This window comes from Sardina pilchardus, chromosome 2 (assembly GCF_963854185.1).
Source record: "Sardina pilchardus chromosome 2, fSarPil1.1, whole genome shotgun sequence".
Lineage (NCBI taxonomy): Eukaryota > Metazoa > Chordata > Actinopteri > Clupeiformes > Clupeidae > Sardina > Sardina pilchardus.
Genome location: NC_084995.1, coordinates 31,731,385 through 31,756,480, shown reverse-complemented (window position 1 = coordinate 31,756,480; position 25,096 = coordinate 31,731,385). Strand labels below are relative to the sequence as shown.

Genomic DNA, 25,096 nt, shown 5'->3' with positions numbered 1-25,096 from the left:
CATATTTTATTGCTGAAAATAGGCATTTAGTTGAGACAAATAGATGTGATCCGACATTAAAAAAGTAAATTTCTTTAGCACAATTTATTTAACCTAGAGGCTCAATTGAATAAAAATAAAATGAACATACAACTTCACGGTTGTTTTCTAATCACTCGTGCATCATTTATTTATAAAAAAAAAAAAAAAAAAAACGAAATAGTTTCTGTGATAGTGTGATTGTATAATTTATTCAAATATAGACATTTACAACTTATTCTTAGAGTACCTCCAATCGAGGCATTGATGATGAAGGTCCTCTATAGGATGTCAGTAAATAACACTGAAACCCTAAGGGCAGAATCATGGCATGCAATTACATATTTTAACTAGAGGCCATAAACCTCCACCCAATGCTTGCATGTGGTTGTGAAGCATTCCCCCCGAGGCATTGTCCATTGCCTCTCAGTCTCAGGCTCAAGCTCAAGCACAGTGTCATTCAGAGCACAACACTCACTGATGGGAATCATCCATTTCACTGGCAATTCCAGTAACCCGTTGCTTTGAAAATCATTCTATTAGTCTGTGGCATTTGGTCAAGGCGCCTTTCTGAGAGGGCCGTGTTTACACAAAGCTGTGGGGGACTCGATGGGGCCCAATAAGAGAGAAACAAAGTACGTTGACCACAGAGGCCAGATTGCTAGTAGCTGCATTCCATCATACGACCTGCTGAACATTTGTGACCTCCCAGCGGCTGGAAGGAACACATACATACATGCATATAAAATTCAGCTAGGGCGTTTTCAGCCAACAATACCGGTTTCAGCCAGAATTCTTTAAAAATCTTGGTGCCAATTAATGAACAATCCCACATTTTCACCACTTTTGAAGTGAACCAAGGATGCGTCAACAGAGGGTGTTGCATGCATAACTGAACTGTGGAATGACACGCCCACTCCAATTCACAGGGACAAAAAAACTGATTTTTTCCCCCCAGCCCAAACTAACTTTTGGACCGAATTATTATTGGTCAAAATGTTTTGAACAACTCAACATCTGGAGTTTGAACCAGAACAGAGTCGGTTCTCTATTGGTGGAAAGGTCCACCAAAGACCAGTTGTTGTGCCACAGAGATTTGACATATTATCTATGCTACTAGGTCACCAACTGACAAGAGGATAGAAAAACCTATTGCCACAAGGGAGACATTGTTTCGGTGCCCAATGTCAACACAAACATGGTTCACTGGGTAGGAGGGATCATGAGATTTTGCACAACTGCACACAACCGACAGACACACACACACACACATACACATACACACCCACACACACAAACAAACAAAGTGGATTAAATCAAGCTGATGCACAAGTCTCAGAGTGATTTTTAATCTCAAGTCACATTTTGATACACCTGTCATTTTTCTCTAGAAGTTAAATGCGAGGGTTGTTTTAGAACAGAAAAGGGCGTCTGTTACATGTCAAAAAAGCTGCTGCACAGGAACAAATTGCTTTCGTGTCAAATACAGATCTTGTTTGTTTGTTTGTTTTTTTTTGTTTTTAAAAAAAAGAAAAGAAAAAAGTAAGAAAAAAAAACCTTCACCATTCTGTGACACTACTAGAGGACTACAGGCATACTTCAAATTATTATTATTTTTTTGTTCTCAATGTGCCCACTACCACTACTATAGAAGGTACGCAGCTTTCTCATTGTCAACTACATGTATGTGTAGAATTAGTTTTCGCATGCCATCACACACACAACCTAATTAGTTTAGTTCAGGTGAACAGTCAGTTTAACTTAAAATTATACTTGATGGAAAAAAAAAAAAAAAAGTAAAACAGAACCCGTGGCTGAGGGACAGAGAAATGTCTCATGCCCTCAGTCAACTCGAAATATCTTGTCAACTTTAAAGCTAATGGTCAAAAGCGCTGAATCAAAAGAAGAGATACATTTGTGCACGTCTCTTAAAACAGAATGTCACACAGTGCCCTGACTTGATAGGCATTCCTGTTTGTTTTTGTTTTTTTTCTTCTTTTTCTTTTTTTCATACTCTTGACGTCAGCCTAACTAACAGAAATGTCCAATGTCCTGCTCTTGCTGATGTGATTCCTTAACGTGCGGAGTGAGCGGAGTTCATAATGATTTTTTTCTTCTGTTTAACAAGACATTTCTAAGAGAGTAAGGTTTAAGACAGAGGGGTCAAAACAATCATTTAAAATTAACTGCTGTACGACTGTCCTTCTGGCGGCTGTGGAAGCTTCATATTTTCTTTGGACATCATTAGACGTCGTAGCTCTTGAAGAACAACTTTAATGCTATATGAATTTTGCCATTTCGCTAGAATTGGTATGCTACGCGAATCCACCTGGGAGAGAAAGAGAAAGCGAAGGTGCACTTGAGTACAGAGGCCAAGATAAAAAGGCCATCAGTAGCACACAAGCACGGCACTGTAGGCTGTACATGGCATCAGCTAGAAAAGAAATGACACATGCCATACTGCGACACGCTACGAGCAAAACTAAATGCACAAGCCAGTCAACTAAAGAACGGAGTTAGGAAAAGAATACTCGACAACGTTTAGGTATGCAATGTAGCTCCACAAGATCATTTTCAACAGGCAGGAAGAAGCCTTCAGTGGCCTTAAGTAATATTTCATATGCCCAGTTGTCCCGGCAAAGCAAGGGGAATGTTTGCACACAAGCATGATTGTTGCCATGAGATGTTAAAGTTGTGCTACAACAGTTGATTACCCGAATCAGAATGAGGCATTGACACCATCAAAAGAATGAAGAATGTTCTGACAATCGCAACTGGAATTTACCTGAAGGCTACTGCATTACAATTAATGAAATTACATTAATTCAATTAAATTCATATCTCCAGCTGAAGCCGCTCATTGGCTTGGTTTAAAAAAATACAGGGAAAAGAAAACATACGTACCGTTCCGTTGGAATTATTTATTCCATTCATGCTAATTTTTGTTACAAATCTAACAGTCGGCGATACTTCGGGATATTTGGGTCCACACTCCACTTTCAAGCTGTATATCCTGTTTTCATAATTAGTCTGCAACACAAGGGACACACAACAGCATTCTGTAGTTAAAATACATGTAGGCTATTCTGCCATATGCAACAAAACGTCAACCTCATCACCACTTCCTTTCAATGGAGTCTGTAGCACAGCAAGCAGAAATTCGTCCATTACCGTAAATCTCTAAATAACAAACGTACGTGATTTGCTTAGCTGAAAAGAGCAAAATGTGTAAGCACAGCACTAGAAACACATCACACAGAACGGCCCTTCAGCCTCCTGGAAATCCAGTTACTTCATTACAGCTCCGTTTAGGAAGTTGTGTTTGTGTGCCTGTTTGTCTGTCAGCAGGACCATCAAAAACTAACAGGCCAATTTCCGTGAAACTTGGTGGAGGAGGAGAAGAGCGCGAGCCACAGAAGAGCCTATTAACTCCCAGGGAAGAACCGAGTCGAGAGGGGGAAAAATCTAAGACCCCACCCCTTGAACATTGCAAGATAGCGCCTTGGTGGAGGTTTGAATGCTTTGAGTGACATTCCATGTTCCTGTCTGAATAACTGTATGAATACAGGCACACTACGAAAAGAGAACTTGAAGTACAGTACTGACTTGCGACCATCTTAATCACCGTCTTGGGATCTTGGGATGGTGCAGGAGAGAGCACAGTGTGTGCACTGTTTTGCTTTCCCTCCCCAGAGGTAGCATGCAATCCATCAAGCCAGGCACAAAGGAAATACAACTATTGCATTTTATCTCTGCCATGTTACAGCAATGCATTCTGCCAAATGAGTACAGTGGCAGATTGAGCTATTCTAAAGAGTTAAGACGTGAAGCACAACTGAAATTTGAGTCACTGTTTCAGTTGGGATAAGGACTATCAAAGATGTCTTTAACAGCAAACTGTAGGTGTGCAGAACAGGGATCTGAGGAATGCATGGAGAAAGAGACTGCACAGCAGCAAAATGTCCAACATCTGTCCAAAGTCACACTTGATTACCCCCCCCCCCCTTTCTTTTTCAGAGTAGATGCACTTCCGCACTATGCAGACAAAAACACGATGGCAGGCATCCATAACAGCCTGTATACTTTTTCTCTCTCTCATTAGAAATGTTTAAAAGCCAGCCGAAATTCCGTTAAGTCAGACCTACATCAAGTACTATACTCAAAATGCAGAAACAGTACGACATCATAAGATATATGATTAAATGTGTATCTAACCTAAAAAATCTCTTCACATGTACAGTAATACCTTAACGCAGAATTAAGAAATATTCACACAACTGTAATACTCTTACAACAAACTCGCTGGCTAATCTACCATAAAGGCTCTATGCACAAAATACAATACCGGTACATGTCAGTCTCCTTGTGCACTACTGATGCATCATCTGCTGATTTGGTGCAAGTTAGGACACTATAGCTCAGAGTCACAGGCTTCTGTAAAGATCTCTGTCACTTTGAACATGTCTGTTCACTATAGCGCGCAGGCTAACTGATATCAGTTTAACCATTAGCCACCAGGACAGACACACTATGCAAGACACTGGGCCCTAGCCTGACAATATCTCCTCGCAGAGTCTAAACTCCCTCCCCGGCTCAGTTCCCCTCTCTGAGTTGGCACCTCCTCTTCCACTGCAGGATAACTTCTGCACACTCTCTCACTGGCGTTTATTAAGCATTAATGGAAATCACTAATAATCACAAAAAAGTAAATGCATGATAAATGCACAATACTGCAAGCGTTGATCAGCTAGACATTAATATCGATCTTATGCCTATGGACTGACAGTTTCATGTTTGTACCGCAAACTGCTGTCTAGTGTAGGACTATGAATAGGCTGCATTGAAAAAGCATCACCTGCCATGGGAGCTGTCAATTCAAGAGATCCAGGCAATGGGTGACACATTCACATTAACATTTATTCGCTTAGTACACGCTTTTCAGTTTTCACCCAAAGTGACTTACATACCGTATGTCAATTCTATTACAAGGGAGTACATTGTCCCCCAGAGCAACTTGTTCAAGGGCACAGCAGTGGCAGCCACGAAATGACCAACAACTTTTCAAGCTACTGCATGCTAGCCCAGCTTCTTAATCACTATGCTACCACCGCCTAATATCCTTATATCACCTACACTGATCTAGCCTAATAAGGTAAGTCTAATTTACTTTTTGGGTTTGCAGCTGGGTCTTTATTCTCATATACCCATATTTTTTCCAAAAGCTAAGCACATATGAAAGGCAAGTTATGACATTATTCACAGATTGGTAATGGTGATTTTATTCTGCATTTCTAACAAGGCAGAGAGGCTGCGAAAGCTGCGAGTTCTCACTCCCCAGATTTGTAACTAGACACTTTTTTCTATTGTTGTTGCTGGAGTACACTGGTGAAAAAGTTGCTAAATCTAGCAAATGGAACGTATCCTAACAACCGTAGTAAACCACTGTGAGCTTGCCTAGAGAGAGTCGTGAGACGGCCCTCAGCTTCACATCACAACATTTAGTATGGAATCCCACTAAAGATCAGATAACAAAAAGTTGTAAATCTCTGACTGTTGCGGTCTATTGATTAATTTAAAAATGCCCCTCTAGCCTGTTTCATGAGCTGCAATTAAAGGCATTGGGAGGGTCAACATTCCACAGCAAACCTCACTTTGCCTCGCAACACTCTGTGTGCCTTGAGTGGTTGATAACTGGCTGGTTTTCTGTAGGTTGAACTTGTGAGCAATTTATGTAGACTATTCTAGTAGTCTATACTGTACAGAAGAAGGGCTATATCTACTGAAATAAGGTTAGGATCTTGCGTTGGGATCTATTCTTTCTTATAGACTCAAAATCACCTTGAGTAACAATACGACAACAGAGAAGTAGTATAAGGCAATCAAGAATGTTTGACAAGCTAATGTTTCAACTTATTTAATTGTTTGAACCACAAGGATGTTACCGTATTCATAGATTTTCATGTCGTATGACACATCCAGCTAAAAGGAATTGGTCAATGCTGCTGACTGGCTGTTGCAGCTAAAAGGAATTGGCCAATGCTGTTGACTGGCAGTAACCAAGCCTTTACATTTTTTTGTTAAACTTGGCCTGGCTCTGCCCACTTATTGCCTTTGGGCACACCTCCCCACTTGCTCTGCTGCTCATGCAGTGCTGCTGGTGCGCTCCAGTTTTTTGCCAGGAGATTCAGCCACCAGACCAGAGCTGCCTATGCTGTTTGTAGGGGATATCTTGGACTCAAAAAGGCCAATCTTCACCAGTGCTCAATCACCATCTTTTTGCCCAATGCTCTCACACATCTGTAGGTTACCAAGTGCTCGCTGCCTGCTACTGTGGTCCATGTGTGCCAGGTATCTCTGGCAGTCAGCAATTTACTCACTCATATATGTTTTTTTTAAAGGAATGAATGTAAAGTAAAGCGACTGGTATTTAAGCTTTTGTCCAAAAGGACGTGCAGCAGGTTGTAAAGGTTGGGGGTTCCAACCTGGGCCATCCAATCATTAGACAGCAACACTAATGCTGCTCCACCACGCCCACCAAGTTATGAGGCATCTGACCATTTGTGGAATTCATTAGGAGCACATCACAAATCCAGTGATCATTCAATTTCCCTTGTACACCAAAACACTAAAATATACATCCATAAAAATATACGAGCAGGCAATACATTACATTGATTGAGATTCAGAATTCCTATCAATACTGGTTAAAATAAATTATAGCTTGTTCTGTCAACAATAAGTGTACAGTAGTTTTCTCTCTTTACCAAACCAAGGAACATATCAGACCCCTCTACTTGAAGCTATTTTTGTTTCAAAACTAAACTATAGCTCTACACTCTGGTTCTATCACTAAACTATGGCTCTGCATAAACTGTAACCCTGTCCGACATGGGGGCTTGCCAGTGTAAGGGAGGGGGAGACATACTCTTGCAGGGCCGATGATCATGCCCGTCCACCGTGTCAGTGTCATGTCCTCGTCGTCCTCCAGACCCCAGCTGACTGTGCCATCGCCCACACCCTTCTGTCCTTCCTCCAGCTCTTCCAACAAACGAAAATTGCGTGGAACTTTAACTCCTGCAGCAGATGCACAGCATTGGAGAAATTAGGAACAAATGAACAGGACATTCTACATCTGAATATTGTTCACAGACTTGCAATCTACTGAATTAAACATCTGTCAAAAAGCTTTATTCATCACATGTGAGATGGAAAAGAAGGTATTAAGACGGCATTAGTTAGGGTCAACAGTCTACATCAAACAATCATCAGTCACAATTATTGACATAAATCAAAGTTGCTCAAATAGCCTACTAGACCGCATGTTTACACTGTTCAAAATACAGTTCTAGAGCGGCATAAACAAAACGAATACCCAGCTAATTTGTTGAAGCAGCAAGGTCATAATCAACTGTCTGCAGTTACATTTCTGGAGATGCACAAATGCGCAAAAGACCTGTCTTTGGTAGACAACATTCTACCAAATAACGTAGGGAGAGAAAGTAGAGAAGCACAACGGTCTGTTCAAATGCTTGCAAGTATCGCACAAGTTACCATGCCCGACTTGTCACGTTAAATTAGGAGACTCTGTACGGTACACAGAGTGCAGCGAGTTATGCAGCATTGTGCAATCATACACCACACTGTTAAGAGTTTTGCGTCATTAGTCACTTCCTTAAATGTAGCTGTAAATTGCTCTGAATGACAGGGGCCTAATATGCCAGCGCCCCAAAACTGTGAACGCTGATTTCACAAAAAAAACAGTCACTCAACCATCCAACTAATAATAACGCTATATGACCACATACTTCACGTAACATCACACCCCCCAAAACGATAGCGGGACAACCGCACTCTGATAACCAAACTTAGCTTGCCATCAACCCAGAGGAAATGAAAACGCGTGTGCAACATTTATTTTACCGGAAGTTAGTGGATATTTCAGCAATGTAACCTCAAATAAGTTGATAATGCTATTTATATAGTATAAGCAGATCGCTTCTTCAGCCTCGCATATGCAATAATCAGGAAGCTACTCAATGTGCTCACTTAGATGGATTCAATCTTGCCATTCCACATTTAGCCTAGCTAGCGAGCTTCAGAAATGTTAGCCATTCATGGTCTAGCTGGCCACACAATGAACAAGGGAATTTCTCTTTAGAGAGTCCATATTACCTTCAGTTTCTGATCACCGCTTAAAGAATACATGTACTACTGCACAAAAAACTACAAGGCATCATAACAATGTCTTTATTTAACACTGGCTGGTGACCAAGGAACTATATAATAAGGCAGCTAATGTTATGAACCCTTGTCATAACTAACGTTAACTCGAGGCACTGTGGCTAGCGTGCTAATTTGCACAAAGTATTCAACATACAAAGTCCGATTACACACAAAACTGCACGCTCATTTAACTTAGAAGTCAGTCGATACGCTCTTTACGATTCAGCTAGTAACTCCAGTCTCCAAGGGAGGGGTTTTTAATATTTCACAGATTGTGAGACAAACCTGAGGAGGCCGCCATCTTCTTCAGCCAAATTCAGAAGCACACGAAACAGTGACATACAAGTCACTTGACTAAAACGTCACCACCACTGCACTAGCATGGAGCAGTCGAGGCAAGTCTGACAGAGGGGCGTGTGCCCGAAGCCCCAGGGTAAGCTGCAAGATGGGAACCAAACAAACATCAAACTTTACATCCAAATTACTTGGGCGATGTACATTTACTATGTGTTATTACACTTTTGAGGAGCCACTGAACCATGACTTCTTCCGAAAAAAAAACCCCAAAAGGCAGGAGAGGCAGATGTACCTAAGGTACATTAGTCACTGACATGTCCACAAAATACTTCCATCGCCTAGGCTACTATACTCTACCCAAGCGCCCGAAACACAAGGATTTGTTGAGAAGTCAGACTGGTATTTCTTGACCTGCACTGAGATGTAGCAGATGTGCCATTATGTTGATAGTGGAGAAAATCCCTCAGAAATGGATTCGATTGAATTAAAATGGCAATCTTTGACATCTATCATAAATGATTGCGACAGCTCAAGAATTAAGGACAGGTTGTATGAGGCTGCTGCGGAATGCGACAATATTTTATCTGTACTGCAGAATGGCAATTGGGAGCTTGATATTTGACATGGTCCACTGAGGTCAAGATGTCAGCGAAGAGAAAGCTAGGCGCGGGCAAGGCAGCAGACTTACCAGAGGCACTACTGTTCCATCATCACCAATGTGCAAGTCAGTCACAGATTAAATTGGAAAACTATAGAAGTTGTGTTTTCTTTAGTTGAACATTCCCTAGTTCTAGAAGGTTCAAGAGCTTCTGTAGGGCCAATGCCAAGTGACAAAAGTACCGACCAAACTCAAGTTAATGGCAAATATATTTTATTGCATTACAAAAGGAAACAAACTAGTATTTATTCATTCATTATTTTCAACAAGGAACAGATAGATCCAAACAGATCACCAGAGACAGCAAGGGCAAGCTACTACATTTGCATAAAGAAAATAGTCACTCCCTCCACACAAAAGCATTATTTTACAACAGGCGGACAGTTTTCCCTGTGACCGTTAAATAGTCTTCATCTGCCAAAGCTCGGAGAGCCTCGTCGAACAGGTCCTTGGTGATGGCCTAGAACAAGAACAACAAGATAAACCAAAAACAGTCAGGGAGTTATTTCTATTAACATTCCTCTCCATCCCTCCTAATGGTAGCACAAGACTCGGGTTGTAAAACATCAAGTGCCACTGGCCATGTTAAAACTATTGTGTTAGAGAATATCAATCCACTTACAGCTTCAGACTGCCCCCGAAGGTCATCAAATAGCTGCTGATATTTCATGGCAGGTGTCTTGCCCTTTGCCTGAATCATTTTCTTGAGGGCTTGAGCAATTTCCTCCTTCCTCTTTCTGGCAGTAGCACTCATTCCTGTTCAAAATCAAACAGAAACCCTGACTTGTTTAACACAACACGTATTTGGTGTATTTTAAATAATGAAATACGCATATACAATAACACAAAGACTGTACATTTAACAGCAATTTCTAACACAATGCCTTTCATACTGTAAGCATCTTTGTGTCCTCTGGGTAAGTCAATGTTACCTGTTGTGAGGATAGAGATGTCCACAAATCCTGTTCTTGGGTCAGTTGCTGACTGCTTGAGGGCCTCCCTGTGAAGTCTCTTGGCTTCCTCCACGTCGATGGTCTCCACCTTTTCACAGAAGCGCACCTTGGCATGGGCCTCCGCCAGGCGGATGAGGGACTCCAGCTGACGTGGGTAGGCGGACACCATCCCCCGGCCACTGCCGATCTTCCTCATGTCCACGTACGCCTTAAGAGTGGAGACACAGACAACTGTGAGTTCTAAAGAACTTAGCTCTCGAACGCATCAATGGCAAAATCAATGCTTGCGATCATTTCAATAAAGTCCTCAGTGGCATGTATCCTAGAGAGCTTTATTACAGACAGCCAACAACCCAGTCTCCCTCAAGAGGGTTGTCATGAATGTAGATGGTTATTTCTGTCTCCACAACACCTATATTCCTGTGTGCATCTCAATAGACCACTGCAGTACCTCGATAAGTGCCTGGCTGGCTTCTTCACTCAGCCTGGGGTTGATGTAAGTGCGGGCGTAGGCAATGTAGTCCTTCAGCACGGCCATGTCCAAGTGCTCCTCCTGGATCTGCTCCTCGCTCTGGTAATAGAGCGCCACCAAGTGGTGGGCTAGCCGTCTGTCATAGGCCTCATCCTGAGGGTCCAGCATCAGGAAGATGAGGTCAAATCTGCATTGAAGAGAGTGATGGGGGGGGGAACAGGAAACCAATAGTTATAAGACAATTACCTTACTATGTCATACTACAGACTCTTTGGAACATCGGTAATACAATCAATTAACAATGAATAAACACTACAATGTTTCAGAAAATATTTAAATCAAATGACCTACTTTCATATAATGACAATAAACTACTTGAACTTCATACAAAAATGATCAAATACATACACAGTAAAACTGAAATAAGACTGTTGATGTGTCGTTGATGTATCGGGACGTGCAACTACCCTAAATTAAATATTACTAGTCATTGCAGCAGAGATCCTGACCTGGACAGGAGTGTGTGTGGCAGCTGAATGTTTTCGATGGTGGTCTTTTTCGGGTTCCACTGAGACTCCACTGGATTGGCGGCAGCCAAGACGGAAGTACGAGCATTGAGCTGACAGATGATCCCAGCCTATGGCCAAAGGAGAGCAATTCTAAATCAGAGTGTGTATGTGGTGGGCCAGGTGTGCTCTGCCATTCTTACAAAACATGACCGTACATACATAACATCAAAAAGAAATGGTAGCAGTCTAAAATTGGACATCTACTCAAAACTCTATTTGAGCAGTCATATTAAACAGTTTTCTATATGTTCATCTTGACAAGAGAAGCCACACGCAAAACGCAGTGTTCTTTTTACGCTACCTTGGCGATGGAGAGCGTCTGCTGCTCCATGACCTCGTGCAGCACCGAGCGCGTGCTGTCGCTCATCTTGTCGAACTCGTCGATGCAGCAGATGCCGTTGTCGCTGAGCACCAGCGCGCCCGTCTGCAGGACCAGCTGCCGCGTCTCGGGGTCCTTCATGACGTACGCCGTCAGGCCCACGGCGCTGGAGCCCTTGCCTGAGGTGTACTGGCCGCGCGGCACCAGGTTGAAGACGTACTGCAGCAGCTGAGACTTGCTGGTGCCGGGGTCGCCGCAGAGCAGGATGTTGACCTCGGCGCGGAAGTTGCCGCGGCCCGTCTGGCTGAAGTCCTTCCGTGTGCCGCCAAAGAGCTGCAGGAGGATTCCCTGTGGCAGACGGAGAGATGATCTTTCAGCTATCTCAACTCAGAATGGATCAATTAAATTGAAACAAAACGCTATCCATCAAATAATCTCAAATCTGAATGCCTTGATTAAAAAAAATAATAATAATTGTAAATGCTAAATATTCAATGTTGATTTTTGCATGGTCAAATATGAAAATAATAATCAAACCACAGGAAAAATGGGGCAATGTTGTGGTTGCCACAGGGGCAACCAGGAGTGAGGAATTGGTTGCCACTTGTCATAATTTGGTTGCCCGGGGCTACTGGGTTACCGTTAATGTCGAGCCAAAGATCGTATAGTTACTAAGATGAATCATAAAGGTGTTTTTCAATGGAATGAAATGGCACCACTTCCGCCTCCTAAAGGGGCGTGATCAGTGACGAGATAATTGGTTTAGAACGGTGTAGAATCAGCAGAAGCAGGTGCCGTTGATTACAGGTTTATTTCTCCCATAGAAATACCTCCGTTTGCCTCCTAAATGGGAGTGGCAGTTGCGTCACAATGAAACCAGAATTTACCCTCATATGAATCGTCTCGCTTTATAAACCGTCTCTGGTCGAGCCCTGCCAGGCACCCACACGTCTCCAATGACATTTCCTCCATCTTATCTCAGGCACACAGCCCGAGCTGTACGCCAACAGTGGGACTTTACGAGAGGCCCTACTGACCTTCTTAATGTCCTCGTGCTCGTAGATGCTGGGCGCCAGGGCGGAGGAGAGGCGCTCGTAGACGTCGGGCTTGCCGGCCAGCTCGCGGAGCGTCTGCACGCGCTCCTCGGTGAAGAGCTTCTGGTCGCCGTCCTCGTCCACCCCGTGCAGGCGCCGCTCGTCCGTCTTGCGGAAGTGGATGGCGTCGATGTGCGTCTTGTACACGGCCTTCACCTGGCTCTGCCTGGGGTTCACGCGCATCGGGGCGGCCCTGTAGATGCCTGCGACAGAGAGGAGGGAAGTCTTGCTTTAGAAACGGGAGAATGAGAGGATCCTCATCTCTTATATGACTTGACCCGAGTCTAAAATGACTTGATTGAATTTATAAACTCAATAGATTACAATACACCATGCAAGTACAATATTATTTTCACTCAATATACAGCCAATAACAGACCCAAGTGGCTCACTGTACTCTCAGCACTTCTTGAGGAGAGAGAGAAAAAAAAAAGAAAGGTTCAAGAAGCCAAGAGAGCTGTTTTATACGGCTTCAGTCCCTCCTCCCGCACCTGTGATGTTGATCCGGTCTCCGGGCTGGACTTTGTCCACAAGGTCGTTGTGAGCGTACACCACCGTGGTGTGAGGGGTCTGACCAGCAGGCATGTCCTCCGGAGACTCCTGCAGCTTAATCTAGAACACAGCAGGCAAGACGTCGTGAGAATGGGGATCAGCCTCATAGAAACTGTTGGTGCCCAACTACAAACAAATAAGGTGAACACACACACACAGATCATATGTGACCATTCATAGCGAAATCAGTCGTTTTGCGCACAACGTTATTTTGAGAAAATCAACAATAACAAACTTCCGGGTTAAAATGTTGAATTTCACGTTTTCGCCTCATTCGACTGTATACAGTCTACAGTTTCATATCGTGAACGCATTTCACGGAAAAACATACGTTTTGACTGTTAAACCCGGCGAAGATTCAACACATTTGCTGTCATTCCCGTTGTGCACGCGCTGCTTAAAAAGGTGATTTCTCCTCTTCTGGCATATCGTGACAGGAGAACCATGTCAACTTTGGATGCTGTTATCTTAGCGATAGTTTGTGTAATACCCTCGATATACATATCGTTGGAAAGCTTAGTTTATGACCGTTCACGTGAGCACAATAACTTAATTTAATTAATTTTACCGAAACGACTGGTTCCGCTTTACAGGGTCACATATTCTTAATCTAAAGCACAGGATTACCTTGATAGAATATATGAAGGTTATACTCTGAAAGCAATTCATATCTAGAGGCTGATGGCTTTTAAGATTCAGCTCAAGGGTTACTGACAAAGTATTTTTTTTTTTTATATAACCTGGGGCGACACAAAGATCACACAAAACATCTAACCCAAATTTCACAGCACATGCTCCCTTAGTAACTGAAATCAGTGCTTTGATCCCCTGGCTTAGCATCTGTTGACACCACGAGCGCATGAAGGCACAGGGCCCTCTGCCACACGTACCATCTGTTTGTCGGAGAAGGCGGAGCGGTTGTGCACCAGGGCCAGGCTGTGGGTGGTGTTGCAGTTGCGGCAGACGGCGGGCTCGGCGATGCGGCCGCGGTCCACTTCCACGCGCGTGCTGAACGCACACACCTGGCAGCGGAAGAAGGCCTCCTGCATCTCGGGGATCAGCTGGGACGAGCGGATCACCATGCCGCTGATGGTGATGAGCTGGTCAATGTCTACAACAGAGAGGGTCAGCAAGACAGACAGGGAGAGACAGAAGTGTGGAGGTGGAGAGAGAGAGAGAGAGATATATATTGAGGCCCCGAACTAGATAGTGCTAGACCAACAAGACTGCTGTTGCTCTGGTTTCAGACACATCTTGCACATCTTGAATGAGCATAACTTCAGGCTAAATATATCAGTTTTACGATTAGTTCCAATAGTAAACTTGAGAGTTACATTCAGATAATATTACATAACAAGATCATAAAAACAGTAAAATGCATAACAGGTGTAAACATACATTTATTAACAATGGCAAACTCATATGTTTGTCAAGTTCACAGCTGTTTCATATTCAAAATGTGTCTGCAAAGGAATGATGCCTGCTTCTAAACAGATGTCAAATAACCATGTTATGACAGAGTAAGAACAGGGTTTACAGGGTTTAAGAGTAAAGGTGACCACACCTTCTCACTCCAGCCAAATTAACAGATATGTGTTATCAGATCACGTGTCAAAATAACACTTCCAGCCTCCCAGTCCACCTGGCATGTTTACCTTCGGGGTTGAGGCTGCGCATGTTTCTGGTTTTGAGGGCGTTGTATGGCCGCACTTGGATCTGATGGTCTAGCATGGAATCTGGGTAACGCTCGAAGAAGAGCTCGTTGACTGCCATATCAAATGTAGGAATGACTTCCTGTAAACAGACAAGGGTAAATCATGAGAAGCCTTCCAGGTCTAACTGCCATTGCCATCGTCACTAATTATGTGGAGCGGAGTTCCTATCAGAGATGACACAAACGGGTGTCTTACCTGGGGATAGCAGATGAGCTGTCTGTACAGATCGGCATCAAACGACTGCACGTGGCCACTGTTCACATTCAGCACGGGCTCCCCAACAACGCTGATCTGTGGACAACACAAGACATTTCAACAATATGACCACATAGGTCCTGACTTTTGACAGTTATGGCACGTGTCGTCATTTCTCAAAATATAGGACACATTGTAATGTTTTAATTAATTAATTGATGAAACAGAGCATCAAGGCTGAGAACCTCAACCGAGGTTGTCACCGAATTATTAGTCTTAAACAAGTAATTGTTTCAGCCCTACATGACAACATTTCACACTCTTTGGTAAAACACTACACCAACTAATCTTAGACACTTGTTGACTGCTTTGTGTTTACTTTCATGTACAGTCTTGTCTCACCTCGTCCAGTTTCTGCATGTACAAGGGCTCGTTGAGATCCAGCCCAGCATTCTCGTCTTCTCTGGAGGTGAGATCGATGAAGCGCTGCAGGAATCGCTGAAGAAAAAATTGCGCCACGTTCACACATCTGCATCATGTATTACAATTCGACACTGCGTTGAAAACGCAGGGCTCCTTTACATCGGTTATATTAGAAAATGTAATTTACTTTAAAGCATTACATCTTTACTCAGTCAGCCAATACTGGCTACTGAGTAAAATAAACAAACAAACAAACACACACACACACACACACACACACACACACACACACACACAGAGAGCCCTTAGCTGTCTTCAAACACACATGACGGCTCAAGGGCACAGGATAGACAGGTCATACCTGAAACTTTTCTTTGCAGGTGCCTACGTTGACATCAGTTCCCCAGATGACGAGCCTCTGCCCTGCAGCCTGGTCGCTGGCCACGGCATTGTCTCCAGAGGGCTGACAGGAGAGACACACACACACATCAATGAGTTTGCATCACACTGGGGTGGCACTAATGTCTTCACCAATGACGATACAATACCAGTTACAATACTGACATTGCTTTGAGTATGCATCAATCTAATGGGCATGCTCAACTTCAAAATATTCCATGCATAAGTCTATATTCAACAGAACTGTAAAAATGTGTGGAATGTCTGCAGAATTTGCATACACAACATACATCTTTATTGAGAAATAAATTGAAATATCTCGGTTCTTAAAATGTACACAACATGTGCTCCAAACTCCACAAACAGTTTTAGGCCACACTCAGGCATGGTTGAAGCACTCACAGGTTCTGAGTGGAGGTCCACCTGGGGGGCCTTCCTGACCGAGCCAAGATCGGGGCGCTGGCGAGCCGGAGTTCCACGGATGCCGCTACGGGGCGTCCCCTCCACGCGGGAGCTGGGCGTCCCATAAAGCAGCGGGGAGCTCACATCCACTTCACTGGGGAGCACTGACGGAGAGATGACATTAAGACCTTCAGTGAGCTGAAGCTGATCTGAATGAGATGCCCATGTCAAACACTTTATGCACTTTATGCAGCGCAATAACATTCTGACAAGGTGAGATGCGTTGAGCATGCAACACCTCAAATTTGCATAGATATACACAGAGGGATCGATTAATCCATCTGTGTAGATATGTATTAACTTATATCTATGCATTAATCTATCTCTCTGTATCTATGTTAAGGGGCTATATGTATACCTGAGCGCCGAGGGCTGGAGAAGAGAGACGTGTCCTGAGGGTTGGGACTGCATATGTCTGTGGCTGGGGAGGTGGGCATGGGCTGCAGGTCCCCGATGGACGTGTCCTGGGACCTGGCCCGCTGAGAGGGAGGGGACAGGGCCTCACTGCCAGCTACATGGATGGCAAAAAGAGGAGTTTGATTATGACCGATTGAGGTCTTCACACAATTCAAACTTTTATAGACATTTCACTGTTAGTGCACAACAATTATACAATTAACGTTTTGTTTCTCCAGTAGCAAGATTAAAATTGAGTTGAGAGTGGTTTGAGAAGGCCATACGTGTTGAGGGATTGCTGGTTCTTCCCCGCTTGCGACTTGGTGTTGAAGTTGGCGAAGACATCTTGAGCACGAATTATTTTTTCTAAAGACAAGCACGAAAAGCAAGAAAACATATTAACAAAACGACACAACGATGCAATCCGTGTAATAATGCAGACGTTATACCGTCATACGATCAACATAATGTCGCTGAAAATGATACAATGACAGTATAGTTGCGTTAAGTCTTTCAATCGATGTCGGTCAACAAAGCACCGTCAATTAAATGTTTCTCTATATCTTAACATTGACGTTGAGGTGAATGTTGACATCGTTAAAATACTTGGTAGACTACAAAAGGAAACGTTTACCAACAAAGGCAGCTGATGTAAAGATTTCTTATTGGAGGCTTCTCGTGTTAGTATCTTAATCACTCGTCCAATAAAGCGAAATTGCTAATACAAAACATAACGATATATATTCTGGGCACTTAAATGAAAAGTGAGATATCTAGCAAGCACACGCATAGTCTTTTCCAGCAAGTTAATTTAACGCTAAGTCAGATCATGGCTGCCTTTACCATGCTAACCTCTTAACGTTAACGCCATCAAACAATAATTATCGAATGCATCAAAAATATGAGATTATTTTCTATACAAGTTTAGAGACCTTTAATAGAACACATATATGCATCACACAACGATAAGTGTATGAAATAGTAAAGCGCCTGCAATTTACCAAAACATATCAATAACGTTACACATGTCTCACCTGCTCCAATGTTCTTCTTCGAGGACAATGAAGTTGGCGCGAAATCGCCCCAGTGACGCAAATTTCCCGCGAAGAATTACACCAATCATGACACTCGGGCGTTCTTATTTTTCTGTAATGGCGATCCAGCGCAGTGCACACTTTAACACAATACTGTTAGATCCTGCATAATGATTATATTTACTTAGACACAGTAAACACAATATACAGCAACACAATATGCGGTATGTTGTCGCATGTCATCTGCGTGATCTTTGCATTTGTTGTAGATATCTTGAAACTGAACCCCCCGCACCAATTGGTATCACCGAACAAACTCGCGGCAAACACAAAAAAATAAATCTTTCACACCTAAAGCCTACGCTAGATGGCGACATGGCAAATAGAGCGCAACTTGGATAGATATTTTGGTGCCATATGGGGTGGAATTTTACGCGTCGTAATCCAATCATATTGTGTGTGGTCGACACGAGATTAAATGCTTTCACTTACTTTAAGTATAAAGGTCTACATATAATCGTTTATGAATTCTTGATATCATCTACGTATGTAGACCAGACGTTTTGCTTTTACTGTCTATTGATGTAGACGGCACCTCATGCAATCAGCAGACCGCATACTAGAGCGCGCCGGTACATTATTGATTTAACCGCTGGGTGGCGTACATGATCCGATTTAGTATACATTCCGGGAAATTCCGACTGGAAAAACACAAGACGATGTTCTCCACGTGTGGAGCACGGTGACCCATACGTTGTCTTATGATTTATTGCCTTTGAAATTAAATGGAGTAGCCTGATACATTCATTTGGTAAGATCACAATAAACCATGTTTTCAATATCAATATGATTTTCAACTGCCAATTGTAATATTACGCGAAATACGTCCTTATCCAATAGCATATCCAGTAGGCTACAATCCTAGGTCTATAAGAAATAGAACATATTGCATTATGCATCCAGATGTAAAATGTATTGATTTAGTTTTGATTAGGTCAATCAACATCGGCTCTGTTCTTGTTGACTGATTGTGGCATTTTGCTTATGTCTGGAAGGTGTGGGTTGTCTTGAGCAAACAGTCAGACAGAAGAAAGCACATACGGTTGTTTATAAAAGCAGAGTAGTTCCAACTTGTCCCATCAACATTCTAGTCGTAGTAGTGGGAGGTGTGTGCACACCCTGCTCTCCTCAAATAGGAGTGGAGAAGCACCATGTGACCGTCACGGACCTCACTGGCTTGTCAAAGAAGGGGTGGTGAGCTGACGTAGGCAGAGGAGGGCATACAAATTCACTGAGCAAGCCACAGGTTGTTTCAGAGAAGCGAGATCGCAGTGACACTTGACCTAAACAAGCTTGACAAGCTCAAAAACTGGAAACAGGATTTACCTAGGCCAAGGGAACACCAGTGATTTGACGCCGAGTGTTTAGCCTAGCTGTCGAAAGACATAGTAGCCTAATTGACAGCATTAATCCGGCCCTTTTTTGTTTTTACCTGACAACAAGTAATCCAAACATCTTCGAGAGGCCAGCTGCGTTCATGTGTGACATATACAACCTGGATTCGCAGTGCGTGTCTTCACCATGCAATATGAGTTGGGCGATGGAGCCTGCAAATTTCTACGACAATAAACTGAGCAGTGTCCCCGGAGACTGTAAAACCATGCGAGGTGATGGGATGGGGGAGGACACGAGTATGGTCGAGCTGAGCACAGCGCCTGCCATCTACGACGACGAGAGCGCTATTGACTTCAGCTCGTACATTGACTCGATGTCGTCGGTACCCAACCTGGAACTCTGCAACGACGAGCTGTTTGCAGATCTGTTCAACAATACTGTGAAGCAAGAGAAAGTGGACTTCTGCTTGCCCAATGCACCGTCCAGTCACCCGCTGTTGACAACCAGCTCATTTTGCGTCGGCATCCAAAAGGACTTGGAGAGGATGCCGGAGAGCTTCGAGAAAGGTGTGTTCAGCGCGCCCATCAAACAGGAGCCAGACTGGAGTGACAGCGACATGTCTTCATCGCTCCCTTCGCAGATAGAAAATTGTGCGCAGACATCGATGACCCTGCACACAGGACAGCCCACCCCACCAACTACGCCAGAGCCCCTTTCCATCGGAGGCAGCCCCCGAAAATCGGGAAAAGACAAGGGTAAAAAGAACCTTGATCGATACAGTCCAGAGTATCGCCAGAGACGGGAGAGGAATAACATCGCTGTGCGTAAAAGCAGGGACAAGGCGAAGATGCGCAACCTGGACATGCAGCAAAAGATGCTTGAACTGGGTTCGGAGAATGATCGTCTGCACAAAACAATTGAGCAGCTAACTCGCGAACTTTCGAGCTTGAGGAACTTCTTCAAGCAGCTCCCCACCTCCTCTTTCGGGGCGACCCTGCCCGTGGACAGTCGGTGACATTTGAGTCCTGCCATAGAGACTCTGAACTGAAAAATATACCTCAATGGACATATTCTCTGTAGCAATTGTACATAAGTTACACCAGATGATTTTTGACACTGAAAATATGGCTATCACAGTCTATGCTGCCACATATATATATATATTTTTGAATTTTTCTATTTTTAAATTATTCTCAAACTTCATATATTTGTCATGGTACATTTTTTTTATTCCAAACTTCTTACAAATGCCAGAGCATGTTTAAAATTTTTATATGGTTTGTATAAAAGTTGGGAAATCTGTGAAATCTGTAATAAAATGACTTGAAATCTTGAAGCACGGGCTGGTCAATGTGAGTTCAGAGTCTGAGGGGGGAGGGGAGTGTTCAGGGGCACAGCCTTCTCAAGGTAAAATTTAAAGTATGTAGCAGTGCCTGTTTGTGACATGTTGAAAAGAGCTAAAACTAGCAGTGCAAACTGAATTATATGGAATGGTACACACCAAAATATGTCCAAGAGTCCAAGTTTTATATCATCCTTTAAGAGTCAAGTTTCATTACAATTTCCCCAGTTTTTCTAACAATGAATAGTAACTGGATTATAAAAAAGTTAATAGCAACTGGACTATAAGGCATCTGACCCACACGTTAAGAAGCTGGTGGTCTTTCAGTGTAGTTGGCACAGTTTGCTGGTACACTGACACAGAAGTGGCCAGCAGGACTCATTTGCACACAGCTCTAGTAGTGATTCATGCCAAGTTTGTGTGCAAAGATAAACAACCTCCAAAGTCATGGTGAAATAAACTAGAAAAGTTATATTTTAAATGCAAACCTCAGGACAGCTGTGAAATATTCAGTGGATGTGAATATCCCCTTCACACACACACACACATACAAAGACAAATCAACCAACCATGTCAGTTCAGAAGATCATGTTCTTTATTGAACAAATGCAGAAATTCTTGTCAAGTAGATCAGTATACACTAGGGACCAATTGAATCCTATATACACAACGAGGTAGGTACAAAATGTAAAATATCCCAAGGTCTCACATTGTTTTAGTGCCATCCAGAGGACTCTATACCAAACGCAGATGCGCCGTCATTGTGTTGACGGAAGTAGAACCCATCACATGGTTGCTAAATTTGTCCGTCGAATGGCTTTACAGCTGACTTTGCAGCACCTCGTCATTCCAGAGTGTGTCAGAGGGTCATTTGATTTCATGGCTCCAAGTCAAATGGAATTGACATCAGCGTTCGACAACCCCAGTACTTCTCAAGACAAATTTTTGTGCACACACTTGTGGATTGTGCATGCTACTTGAGCCAACCATGTCCTTTCAGGCATACTCGAAGTGTTCTACTAACCCTGTTCACCATGCTAATGTAGCACATGCCAGTTGGTGTCAACATGACTCTCCAAACACACAACACAACCAGAAGAAAGCAGTGGCAACACATACTCCTAGAGCGCCAGGGAACACAGGGCTTGGGCCTGTGGTGTGATGGGTGTCCATGCTGGATCATGGCCTGTGGTGTGATGGGTGTCCATGCTGGGTCTTGGGCCTGTGGTGTGATGGGTGTCCATGCTGGGTCTTGGGCCTGTGGTGTGATGGGTGTCCATGCTGGATCATGGCCAGTGGTGTGATGGGTGTCCATGCCGGGACTGGGGGCTGGGGCCTGATGGCTGTCCAAGCTGCTGCCCACCACGTCTTGTCAAAGGCATACTTCCTCCAGGCCCACCCACAGTCCTGGGGTCCTGGTGATCACTCGCACATACGCACTCACAGGGCCCACCTCCTTTCCCAGAACGCTTTCCACCTCGTAGAACTGTCAGCCAAACAGACAAGTCAGTAAGAGCAAGCGAGGAAAATGGAATTACTGTCATTTCACCAGACACATCAAATTATATGTCGGTCTCTTTCTCACTAATCAATTTTTAGGAATCAGAGGTGTGGGAGTTGAGGGGAATTTGTCGGCCTAATCCAGTGCTACACATGCACAGTCACTCTCACACGTGAAACAGGTGTCAAGTGTCAAGTCACGACACCTACCTCTGGATCGCCCCCCAATGAGCTCAGAATGGAATCAATCGTTCTCTGCTGCAGCTGGAGAACAGAAATGATGGAGAGCATTTAGAGATGTTATCACTACATCCAGAGAAAAGTAATCAAAGGCTCTATGAGGAATGTCTGAAATCCATTTTTTTTTCCGAGGAGGAGTGCACTATAATTAATCAAATCGGTTCACTCCTCTGAAGTTTTTAACTGCCTTATGAAAATGTTGAGTTTTGTGAATTTCCTAAAATAAAAACATATCACAGACAGTACCATTATAATTTTGCTTTGCTTTTGGTTCCTGACTAACTCGCTTTACTCAGGCCCACGTGGACAATGAACTTCACAGTGTCTTATCACAGACAAGGGGAAGAAGTCATAGAATTTATTTTCAAAAAAGTGATAATGATCGTGTCAGATTCAGTTTCTTGTCTCTGAAATTATGCTGCCTAGTCTTCCTGCTTTGCATGGTGTTGCATTTACAAAGCCAAACAACTACAGTATATTGCACATATTATTTGCAGAGTTAATCAAGTAACAAGCCTTACCTTCATTTTGATGGTGCAGTCACTTAGAGACAGACAATTTAGAAACACTTCAAGCTGCATCTTGACAATGGGTTTGACTACTGCTGCCCCACAAACAGTACAAAGAAAACTTTCCCTGGTAAGAGACCAAAATATTTCAAAATATTTTATAATATCAAAATATTTTTGAGCAAGGTACACACATGACTGATTGCTCCTCTTCTACCCATCGGTAGAAGATGCACAAAACATACTGCTAGTTCATGCAGGAGTTGACTTCCCTGCAACATTATTACCAGAGGAAACAAACTCCAGAAGAAAATATCCATCTATATATTGAAGCCAGTTACCATTCACTGTATAAGCCTGCGGATTACCCTCAAGGAGATTAGTTACACGACTGCAAAAGGCTGGTGAGTCAGTATGACAGAGGTTAAGAAGCAAGGATGATCTCTCTAACTGAAAGTCTTGCCAGCAGTAATCTGACACAGATTAGCATTAAACCTTAGCGCTGCTGGGAGAGTGTGCCTTGCACTGCAGTTCAGTGGGTGGCGAGTGGTAAGTACTCACTGCATGGCCAGAGTTTTCTCCAGACGCTCACTCTCACACAGGCTGCATACAGGCCAGGAGTATGCCGTCTCTTCATCCACACCTACAACCACACCTGGCAAGAGGGACACAGAGAGGTGAATCTCACTTTAGGAAAAATAAAGAAAAAATATGTAACTATTTATCTATCTATTTACTGACCATTTATTATGCTACCTTTTTTAATGAGTTCAGTGCATGACTGCACTGAATTTCATTGTATTCTGTGCAATGACAATACATCTCTATTGTATTCTATTCTATTCTCTCACTTTAAGAAAATAGACAGTTATGCAGCACCACACACCTGCTTAGTCTAGATAGAAGCCACACGGATGAAATCATAAAAACACCAGAGAGCTTACTTAAGCCAACAGTCTCACTGTCCTGTACTCAATAATTACAATAATGCATTGGTCTGCACAAAGGACAATGCAGTGGCTTTACCTGCTTTTTTCACCTGGTCACCACAAAGAACTAACAGGTGACTCATCGGACAAACACGTAAAAATAAGGCTTATAGTACAGTCAAGTCTTCCTGTTGCGATGCTGAACTGAAAAGCAATTTGGATCTGATATGAAATTTCATTCTTGGTGTCTGAAGGTCTGTTTTAGCAGTCAAGACTCTTTTGATGCAAGACAGCTTTATTCATGTCCATTTTCGTGGAACGCATGGAGGCCGACGTGAGAGAGTGGGAAGAAAAGGAGTGTGCAGGAGCCAATGTGTTTTGGAGAGTTTCACTCCCAGAATACTGTCGTTTCTCCCCGAGAGGTCACGCTCAGAGCTCCAGCCCCGACCACTTATAAAGTTTTAGCTCGTTCCAAGGAGCTGAGCCGACACCATCTGACAAGTATCATCGTAAAGCACACACATACACACGCACACATTATGTAACATACAGCATTTCCTACAGATAAGGAATGACACTGGGCTGTGATACAGAAAAGCTCTGAACAAGGCGCGCAGCCAAGCACAGGCAAACTTGCTGACCTGGTAGGAGATAATATGTGCTTGATACAAATTCTCAGCTCCGGTGATCAGACCATATCAGCAAAGCATATCGGAGCCGCAAGGGCAACAACCTATCCCTCGTTCACCCGAACCTAGAGTACACACCCCCCTAACTGAAACTATCATGACCCCAACCTGTAGCTTTCGTTCCAAGTACAGAACGATAAAAGGATGTACTGTGGTCTGCTGACAAGACTGTGGGATAACTATGAAAATGCTTTTAAACTCATTGGGCATCATTCAGACACGAAGGGTAATTTTGAGCGGCTTTCACTTCCTCGCATATCTCTAGAGAGCTACCTTTATCGGCGCAGTTATCATTGGCACTGGGGATGGGCCTTTACGGGGCAGCTCAGTCAGAAGGTGACAAGACCAACAGTGGCAAAGGGTGACAGCACTTCTTAGTCTTTCACACTTACATGCACATTTTTAAGAATTATTTTTCTTAAAAGAAATCGATATGAGTTTTCGCTACTGAGAAGCAACACAGGGAGACAAAATATGATGGCCAAAAATGAAACAAAGATAAATCAGTCTTTTCTTCTTCTCCATTATTTGGTAACTGAAACCATTTGAGCAGCCTTGTGAGAGAGAAGAATAACAGCCGAGCTGTAAGAAGAAAAGAAATAACTGACTATGGCAAAGGACAAAAGCTTGCTTTTAACCACAACAAGGTCCCAGACAAAAGCACAAGAATGACAGAAACTGCCACAAACAACTGGTTCCCTTTAGCAGGATAA

The 25,096-nt window shown here is 43.3% G+C and overlaps 4 protein-coding genes across 6 annotated transcripts in view; 1 reads left to right on the top strand and 3 right to left on the bottom strand.

Moving 5' to 3' along the window:
- Positions 1-1,345: 1,345 nt before the first annotated feature.
- On the bottom strand, positions 1,346-8,656 carry ube2v2 (ubiquitin-conjugating enzyme E2 variant 2). Its single transcript, XM_062527162.1, has 4 exons — positions 8,527-8,656; positions 6,944-7,092; positions 2,923-3,048; positions 1,346-2,347 (listed from the first exon to the last, which is right to left on the bottom strand). Exons 1-4 carry the CDS (start codon positions 8,540-8,542, stop codon positions 2,201-2,203), a joined length of 438 nt encoding a protein of 145 aa, XP_062383146.1. The 5' UTR covers positions 8,543-8,656; the 3' UTR covers positions 1,346-2,200.
- A 736-nt stretch (positions 8,657-9,392) lies between these two features.
- On the bottom strand, positions 9,393-17,880 carry mcm4 (minichromosome maintenance complex component 4). Of its 3 annotated transcripts, none has more exons than XM_062527142.1 (17): positions 17,780-17,880; positions 17,030-17,111; positions 16,708-16,860; positions 16,290-16,453; positions 15,850-15,951; positions 15,468-15,563; positions 15,066-15,161; positions 14,811-14,949; positions 14,046-14,266; positions 13,095-13,215; positions 12,547-12,806; positions 11,492-11,857; positions 11,131-11,258; positions 10,601-10,808; positions 10,129-10,357; positions 9,819-9,952; positions 9,393-9,656 (listed from the first exon to the last, which is right to left on the bottom strand). In XM_062527142.1, exons 2-17 carry the CDS (start codon positions 17,088-17,090, stop codon positions 9,564-9,566), a joined length of 2,571 nt encoding a protein of 856 aa, XP_062383126.1. In that variant the 5' UTR covers positions 17,091-17,111; positions 17,780-17,880; the 3' UTR covers positions 9,393-9,563. The 3 variants fall into 3 exon arrangements, with proteins under 3 accessions (XP_062383126.1, XP_062383135.1, XP_062383141.1); XM_062527151.1 differs by lacking the exon at positions 17,780-17,880 and adding an exon at positions 17,747-17,766; XM_062527157.1 differs by lacking the exon at positions 17,780-17,880 and adding an exon at positions 17,380-17,398.
- A 1,194-nt stretch (positions 17,881-19,074) lies between these two features.
- On the top strand, positions 19,075-20,510 carry cebpd (CCAAT enhancer binding protein delta). The gene has a single exon (XM_062527131.1). The coding sequence runs from the start codon at positions 19,317-19,319 to the stop codon at positions 20,187-20,189; it is 873 nt and encodes a 290-aa protein (XP_062383115.1). The 5' UTR covers positions 19,075-19,316; the 3' UTR covers positions 20,190-20,510.
- Positions 20,511-21,098: 588 nt separating this feature from the next.
- Positions 21,099-25,096, bottom strand: part of spidr (scaffold protein involved in DNA repair) — a 48,654-nt gene continuing 44,656 nt past the window's right edge. The window contains exons 17-20 of the mRNA XM_062527120.1: positions 23,327-23,420; positions 22,778-22,892; positions 22,227-22,280; positions 21,099-22,002 (exon numbers count right to left, since the gene is read on the bottom strand). Of these exons, the coding sequence (XP_062383104.1) occupies positions 21,889-22,002; positions 22,227-22,280; positions 22,778-22,892; positions 23,327-23,420 (377 nt within the window). The 3' untranslated portion in view covers positions 21,099-21,888. The remainder of the gene's footprint in view (positions 22,003-22,226; positions 22,281-22,777; positions 22,893-23,326; positions 23,421-25,096) is intronic.